Genomic DNA, 8572 nt, shown 5'->3' with positions numbered 1-8572 from the left:
AATGATACTAATTAAGGCCCCATTCCATTCAGGTCAAACAGAGTAGATGCTGCTGCCAATCTGCATGTTGGCTCACTGAAAAGGCTCTGCACTAAATGGAACTGAGCCGTAATTAGTGCCATTCATAACACCTATGTTTACCCTACTATCTCCTGTCAACATGGCTGCTGGGAAATATATAGATAGATATTACTGTGTCACATACATGTGTTGTTTATATTTTTCTTCTTTGCTATATAGGCCTGTGTGAAAATTATGGCTTACATTTTCAGGATACCCAAACTGAGTAACTTTTTTTTATGGGTACCTAACTCCTGACACTTCATGGGTGGCCACTAATGCACATGATGGTGAATTGTCTCTCAAGCTGGTGCTAAAATCAAGCATCAAAGCTTTATTGTTAAGTTAAAGATCCCCCCAGTCATATGATAACACATATACCTAGTAGTACATGTGTTAGAAACCAAGCTGAACCACCCCTTAAAATCAAATTTCCAGAGAAACTCTCCATTTCCAGCATATCGATGTGAAAACATCCTTCTAGAGTCAAACTCTGGACATACATCATTCTTCACAAATGAAGCTCAAACAACTAAAACAACTGGTGGGACAAAAAGAAAAACTTTTTTTTTTTTTTACTGGAGGAGAACTTCAAACTTTCTAACCTGCGGAGCTTCAGGCCTTACCCTATTTAATATTTATAGGCATGCCAAATTTGAGTTCCGTTACTAGAAAATAAACAACTAATTTTCCACAGGTAAAGATGTAATAGAGCTGTGTTAAGGGGGCTTTATGTTGAATTACACCCCTGATGCGCCCCAGGCTGGAGGGTGTTCAAGTCACTGGAATGACTCACAACTCGTGATCCCCCCCCCCTTCTCGGTAGCGCCAGACCTTAAAAGATGCTTTCTCCCCCGCAATAATCTCTCTTTGCAGCTTGTAGTCGTAGTGTAGTGTTAGATGCGAAGCTTACAAGCATCTTATTTAATCGCCTATTTGCAAGCTTGTTAGACTAAAGCAACATATGACTCCTTGGAACACTTGCTAATTTCACTTCACTGACTTAAACTGACCATGAATAACGTTGCAGCTCTGCAGAAAAAGAAGAGAAAAGACTTCATACCTTACTTTTTAGGATTTGTAATATTTTTATATTGCACGGTCCATCTTGTGTCATTTACAGCAAAAACAGCTCAGGAAAGCCACCCTGCCAGGGTGCGTCGGGCTCTTGGTAAGGAAATAATATGAGGAAATAATGTGTGTGTGATTTTTGCTCACTTTTTAGTGTTTTCCCCCAGTATTCCTACATAGGTTTGTTTTATTATTCCAATCTGTTTAATGTGTCCATTATAAATGTCACGGCTCATTTTGGTGTTGTACGAAGTGTGAATAATCAATTGGGGCTCAGTAACTGTGAAAGTTGTTTACTCTACTAATCCTCATGTCTTATTGGCATGGAAGAGCGTGTAACTGCCATTAAGAGTTCAAACTATCTGCAGATCTCGAGCAACAGGCGGGATGTTTAGGGTTTCACAGATTTTGTCACTGATGCTGGTGTGTGTGTGTGTGTGTGTGTGTGTGTGTTTCAGAGAATGAGACAGAATGCATCTTACCGCAGTCCTCCGAGTTTCCTGGCGGTTTCTTCACGGTGCAGGAGAGGAAGGATGGAGGGCTCGTCATTTATTTTATGATTATTTTCTACATGCTTTTGGCTGTCGCAATAGTCTGCGATGACTACTTTCTGCCATCCTTGGAATTGATCAGTGAACGTAAGTGACATGAAATATGTTGCGGCCTATGTGCATACAATATGTGTAGCTATTTTTAATTAGTAATGTTCAGTTAAGGGAGTTCATTTGCAGTTTGGAAGTCTGTAGTGCTATTATTTGCTATGTATAATTGATTTATAACAGTTTTTTTGTTGAATAACTTTTACCATGTTGTGGTAAAAGTGTGTTCTACTTGATTTCTATCATCAATTATACTAACATTAAACTAAAGGGCTCTGAGCTGATGCCTTCAAATGTCTTTTAATTGGCAAACAGTCTAAAACCCAGATATATTCAGTTTAAAGGATATAAAACAGAGAAAACCAGAAAATCCTCATATTTTTAGAAACTAGAACTTAGAAATATTCTGCATTTTTGCATCATTAAATTAATGAAACCATTAATCTATTATCAAAACTGTTCATTGACTAATCAAAGAAGTGCTAATCGTTAATAAGATGTAAACTTAACTAAGTTACAGGGGCTGGATAGATTACATATTTGTACAATATAATCTAATACTATACAATAGATTTAGTTCTACAATAAATATGACCTTTATGAAGTGTCAGTTATTGTTAAGTGGTTACTTTTGTGGTTGCAGTTTGTGGTATTGTTGAATTGTCAGGTGGTTCTATTGTTTTGTACCCACCAAGTAAATTGTTGTATATTCCTGGTGTTTCTTGCATCTCTTGTAGGTCTGGGACTGTCTCAGGATGTAGCAGGAGCCACATTTATGGCAGCTGGGAGTTCTGCACCTGAACTGGTCACAGCCTTTCTGGGTAATTATGTGTTAGTATAAGAATAATTACAATCAGCAATGTTGACGATGATGACCCCAGCATCATCATCACTGTCAGTGTTTCCCTTCCCAACCCGATGAACTGTGACTTCAATGCCACATGGGGACAGAAAGAGACTGTGGCCTTTAATTAGGATGTTTTTCCTCTCAGTGCCTTATTTGCTCTCCAGACACTTCCTCTTGTTTTTAATCAATGCTTCCACATTGTTCCTGTCAAAGCTAACCTGTGCTCTTCGTGTGTGTTAGGTGTGTTTGTGACAAAGGGAGACATCGGAGTCAGCACCATCGTGGGATCAGCAGTGTACAACCTGCTAGGAATCTGTGCAGCATGTGGACTCCTGGCCTCTATGGTACATTCTCTCAATATTCAGTTACCCAACTTTTACTTGTACATATAAGCTGTGCCTTTACTGTGTCAAAGTGGAAGAGTGTTTACATGTGCCGTAGTATCCTGGTTTTGAGCCTGAGCCTGATTTTTATTATATTCGGGATATAGCATTTACATGGAACATGAAAAACAATGTTATTCATATCCCTGTATACATGATCATAACAGTAACCACTGTACAGGTTTCTGATTGTCTGCCTGCTAGGGTGATTTCTCATCATCTCAGCCATTATGAAATGGTTCAGAAACCTGGATAAGGTATTCAAACTTCTACAGAAGTACTTATATCTAGGTGTCTCAAACCAGGAATAACATACGCAAAAAAAAAAAACAGCATTCTCAAACAACCTGATCATAACCAGGATACCAGTGTGCATGTAAATACACTCATTATACAATGTGTTGTATAAGCTGTAAAGCATGTATTTTTGTTTCCTTTATCAGGCAGGGCGTCTCACCTGTTGGCCACTGTTCAGGGACTGCCTGGCATATGCCATCAGTGTTGCTGCTGTTATCGCAATCATTTCAGATAACAAGGTGTACTGGTGAGTGTATTTGTGTGCTCTGACTCAGTGTCAGGATATGGTTACATGATGTTCAGACTTTATACCACCAACATATAAGGTGGCTGTAAAAGTCAGATGCAGCTATTTATTGCTTCTTGTGACACTGAGAACAACAAATGAAAATAGATCACAAAACAACAGTGTAGTACACTACTATCACTTATTACACTGACAGTACAGGTCAATAAATGTTCCTTAAATCCAACAATATCACATCATAAACACAGCAATTGCAGTAGTGCCTATAAAAGATTTCGATGTGTAATGGAATTTTGTTTGACAGTAATGCAGCATTAGCTGACAAAGAGCACAGTTATTAAAATGTTGTTTCATAATTTTATTTTTTTATTTTTTGAAAATAAAAAAGGAATTAAAACCAAATTGTCATAAAAAAATAAACCAAAACATAGTTAAAAACATCTTGTTGGCATGAAAAAGAGACCTAATAACAGAAACAAGCCAGCACCAAAGCAGGGAACGAGAACAAAACACATATTTAAGATTTAAAAACAACATTCACAATATTCCCTTTAATCCATTAATTTTGGTCATTTAAACTATATTTAAAGGTTTGAGGTAATTTATAAACGGTATGTTGTCTGAGGTAAATCTTACAAATGCAAAGGCCATTTGATTAGATATTGCCAGAGCTTTTCACCATATTCCACAGTCTTCTTCAGCAGCTGGCTCAGATGAAGACCAAGGTCCTGTGCTTAGGTCACTTGACGACACCTAACACTTAAGTTCCATTCTCTGGAACATGCCATGGATTTTCGGTGGAAAGCTCAAGGAACAGCTCGCATTGAGACTACTTGGCACTTATATCTGTCCCCAAGGTCAAGAATAAACCTTAATGCCCAAACCTGTTTTGTTCCCAGGTACGACGCTGCCTGTCTGCTGCTGGTCTATGCCGTCTACATCGTGGTTCTGTGCTTCGACCTCCGCATCAGTGAGTTTGTCCTGAGGAAGTTTAGCCCTTGCTGCACATGTCTGGGTAAAGGATCCGGTGAGAAGACAGAGACACAGACTCTGCTGGGCTGGAATGACGACACCAGTCTGCGAGTCCACAGTCGCTCCAGGACAGACAGTGGGATCTTCCAGGACGACTCAGGATACTCACACCTGTCCCTCAGCCTGCATGGCCTCAATGAAATTCCTGAGGGTAAAAATAGTGGACTGTTTTCCAGTATTTTTAAAATCATGTGTCCACCTATATGACCCTGATGATGTGATACAAATCTATTTATTTTGTTCAGCAGAGGAAAAAAGTGTGTTTGCTGTGCCGGAGAGCGACTTGAAACGGGTCCTCTGGGTTCTGTCTCTGCCCATCATCACTCTGCTTTTCCTGACCATCCCTGACTGCAGGAGAAGGTTCTGGAAGAAATGGTTCATGGTGACCTTCTTCATGTCAGCTGTCTGGATCTCAGGTTTCACATACATCCTGGTGTGGATGGTCACTATTGTCGGTAAGATCATTGGGTTTTTTTGTATTTTTAGCAGGGGCTTGTGTTACATTTCCTTAAGTCTTTTCAGGCGAGTTGCAGGTGGAAATGAGCCTATCACTCACAAAGTGTTTGAAACTTGTGAGAAAGAAATGTTTCATTTGCAGAGTAGAATCACATGTTGGTCTGCTGGCTAATTCCTGAGATGCCATTGTCCTGGAAAGTTAAGAGGGGGGATATTGTAGCTCCAGTGGGCCATGTGCCTACCCAGCCACAGCAGGATTACAGCCTGCTTCACCCTTAAGGAAACAGTCATGTGAGCCCTGCGTGAATATACAGAACAACCCACAGGCACGGGTCCAAGAACAGCTTTATCCCCCTCCATCTACAACAGAGATGTAAACTACACAACTGACCTAGGATCAGACTAAAAGGGCAGCTCCATCATGTGACGGTGGTAGGTCTACTGAAGTATAATGAGATTATTATCCCATAGTCGTCAGATAGGCTCACATGGAAGGAGAGTTTAGTCTTATGAAAGAGCAGACATGGGACCGAGCAGGTACAAACATACAGTATGCGATTGAGAATGTTTCCCTGTGGCTCTGCTCTGTTAGCAACGTCATAGCGCACAATTCAGAGAACTTGTGAGAGGTTCTAGTGCACAGGCAGGATGGTAATGATTTATTACCAGTGTTGGTTCAAAATGTGGTTAATATTTGGGTATCACTGAAGCTTAACTGAAAATAATCTTTCCTATAATGGTCTTGAATCAGACTCACAGCTACCATTAAGGACACAAAGTCATATACTTATATAATATTTAAATTTAGTTTTTAAATTTTGAGTTTAAATTAGTAGCGTGATGACCTGATTTATTCTTAATGTTCTAACCACATTTTAGACCAGCTGTTGTTGTTGGAGAAAGTGGACTCTGATTTTTGGTTTACTATTTATTGTGTACACAGGTGAGACACTTGGCATCCCTGATACAGTTATGGGACTCACTTTACTTGCTGCTGGAACCAGTATACCTGACACCGTGGCCAGTGTGATGGTGGCCAGAGAAGGTGAGCATCAGTCAACAGTCATCAGTCAAGCCTCATTTTCCCACCGGCCATTTTAGAAATGAAAAGAACTAACTTCAGTACTGAAATTTTGTGTGAATAGCCTTAAATCTAATATGTAAACATGTTTTCTGCTCATCAGGGAAAGCTGACATGGCCATGTCCAACATTGTGGGCTCTAATGTTTTTGACATGCTGTGCCTGGGTCTGCCTTGGTTCATCAAGACTGCCTTTGTGGACACAAACAACCCCGTAGAGGTCAACAGCACTGGACTGGTCTTCATTTCCTGCACTCTCCTCCTTTCCATTGTCTTCCTTTTTGTAGCCGTTCATATCAACGGATGGAAGTTGGACTGGAAATTGGGAATTGTTTCTCTCATCTGCTACATCCTCTTTGCAACTCTATCCATCCTGTATGAGCTGGGGATTATTGGGAATAATCCTATAAGACTGTGCAGTGACTGAGATCTGCCCTCCCCAGGACTGAAGCCATATCCTCTAAGACTCTAACAGTCCAAACACACAACAAAATTGTTAAGCCTATAAATCTTCAAATATCAAGACAAGGAAGCATGGCCCCTCTCACATACTTTTAAAGATATTGTGCCATGGAAGATGTGTGCTGGTTACATCTCATGAAGAGGATGATCTCCTATTAGTTAAATTTTACTAAAGGTGGAAATGTGTCAAAGATCATTCTCTTAAAAGTGTTCCAGTCAGATCCAGACCAGAGTCATATAATGAAGACTCATTATCAAGTTGAGACGTCTTCGGTCTTACTCAGGACCCAGGAGTGACTACTGAGTTCAAATAAATCCAGAACTGACAAGTCAGTCAAGTGTGAATGACACTTATTTGGCCTTGTCCTTCTTTTAAGTCAGTAGTTGAGTTAAAACAAACAGAGGCATCATCTACGCAACTCTGATAAGCTTTTATGAGCAATCCTTATTGCCTGCAAAGAGGAAGGTGGAAAGAGCCACAAACAGTAAAAAAAACACATAAAACTTTCCACTTGTCTTCCATTACCTTAAAAGTAAAAACTGTATTCCATCAGTTGTGCTTACAGCTAACTGCAAGACTTCAAGTGACTATCCTATCCTACTGAATCAAAACCAGCACAAATCTTGGAGATCTGGGACTTTAAATAGCTCCATGTGATTAGTGTTGTGACACCTCACCTGATAAATCCATTTACTGTCTTTGTGATTAATGTGGAATTTCCCTCTTTGAGGAGGCCACTGTATGGCAGTGTTGAGCAATAATGCTTAATAGATCAACATCTCAGGTTCATTTTACACATTGTGAAGAACAACTTCCAGACTTTGATCGCAGGAGATTTTACAACCACCAGGTTTAAAAATTAAAAAGTTTATTTGTTCAAATAAACTGCCTGACAAATTAAAAAGGGTTTACAAAACAAAAGATAAAAGAGCTATGTAGTAAACAAAAAAATGAAACAGTGGACACATTGGAGATATGAAGTAATTGTGTTTTTAAAACAAAACAAAAGATCATTGGCAAGAGGGCTGAATGTGGAAGTGTGTTAGCATGACTTCTACAAAAGCTCTAGGCGTTGCGATCGATGCGGACATCCACCTCTCGGCCGTTGATCTTGGTTCCATTCATCATCCTGCAGGCCTTCTCAGCACTCTCTGGAGAGTCAAATCTCACTGTTCCACATCCCTTTGACTTTCCATTCTCCATCTTGATTTCGGCGAACATTACCTGGCCTGCAGGAGTAAAGAATGAGCAATTAAGTTATTCTGAAACCTCAATGTATCACAAAGTGTTAATGTAAGTATTTGAGTGGTTTGTAAAATAAACAATAAAGATATAATTCAAACTAAGCAAAAGACATACCGCAGTGACTGAACTTCTCTTTCAGCTTTTGCCATGTCAGATCATAGGACAGCTACAACACAGAAATCAGAAATTCAGTAAATACATTTGTCAACACCAACATATTTGAGGCTTGACTAAACTGGTAAAAGATGAGTATATCAACAAAGCATGTAGCATCATAAAATTAGTCTCGCAGGGAAAATATGCGAACCCTACGGTGAAGTAGAGCACCAGTTAATTCATATACACAAATCATAAACTACTCATTTACAGAATCATTACCATTTATATTAATGCACCACAAGCATGGGTTGCATCGTATTAAAGCCTCAATCAATACTAGGACATCAACGCAAATGTATTTATGAATAAAATTTTCATTAAATGAGTGGGGATGTCGTGGAGATGCCTCTGTGACTCCAATCTTATTTAATTGACTAAATCTCTATACCAGTAATGTTGTCACATATCTCGCCAACACTCACATTTCGTACAAAGATCTGACAGCCTGCTTTGGAACCAGAGCCTCTATCAGACATGCCTCCACCCATGTGGCCTGGTCCGCCACCTCCATAGCCACCAAAGCCACGGTTCATGTCCATTCCTGACATGCCCATACGGTCAAAGCCAGAGCCCATACGGTCCATCGACATATTGCCAATTCCACTACCTGTAATTAACACACACACACACACA

The 8572-nt window shown here is 39.8% G+C and overlaps 2 protein-coding genes across 3 annotated transcripts in view; one reads left to right on the top strand and one right to left on the bottom strand.

Moving 5' to 3' along the window:
- The first annotated feature begins 937 nt into the window (after positions 1 to 937).
- On the top strand, positions 938 to 7239 carry slc24a5 (solute carrier family 24 member 5). 2 transcript variants are annotated; one of them, XM_035651935.1, is made up of 9 exons: positions 938 to 1231; positions 1590 to 1769; positions 2468 to 2551; positions 2818 to 2921; positions 3404 to 3504; positions 4404 to 4687; positions 4785 to 4991; positions 5936 to 6037; positions 6177 to 7239. In XM_035651935.1, exons 1-9 carry the CDS (start codon positions 1075 to 1077, stop codon positions 6497 to 6499), a joined length of 1542 nt encoding a protein of 513 aa, XP_035507828.1. In that variant the 5' UTR covers positions 938 to 1074; the 3' UTR covers positions 6500 to 7239. The 2 variants fall into 2 exon arrangements, with proteins under 2 accessions (XP_035507828.1, XP_035507827.1); XM_035651934.1 differs by having other exon boundaries at positions 4782 to 4991.
- Positions 7240 to 7386: 147 nt separating this feature from the next.
- The window catches only part of myef2 (myelin expression factor 2), a 9240-nt gene continuing 8054 nt past the window's right edge, over positions 7387 to 8572 (bottom strand). Inside the window, exons 15-17 of the mRNA XM_035651933.1 lie at positions 8362 to 8546; positions 7895 to 7946; positions 7387 to 7764 (exon numbers count right to left, since the gene is read on the bottom strand). Coding sequence (XP_035507826.1) covers positions 7601 to 7764; positions 7895 to 7946; positions 8362 to 8546 — 401 coding nt within the window. The 3' untranslated portion in view covers positions 7387 to 7600. The remainder of the gene's footprint in view (positions 7765 to 7894; positions 7947 to 8361; positions 8547 to 8572) is intronic.

The sequence above is a fragment of the Morone saxatilis genome, unplaced genomic scaffold (assembly GCF_004916995.1).
Source record: "Morone saxatilis isolate NCDOM2014 unplaced genomic scaffold, NCSU_SB_2.0 Contig11, whole genome shotgun sequence".
Classification (NCBI taxonomy): domain Eukaryota; kingdom Metazoa; phylum Chordata; class Actinopteri; family Moronidae; genus Morone; species Morone saxatilis.
This window is presented reverse-complemented; position numbering and strand designations above follow the sequence as displayed.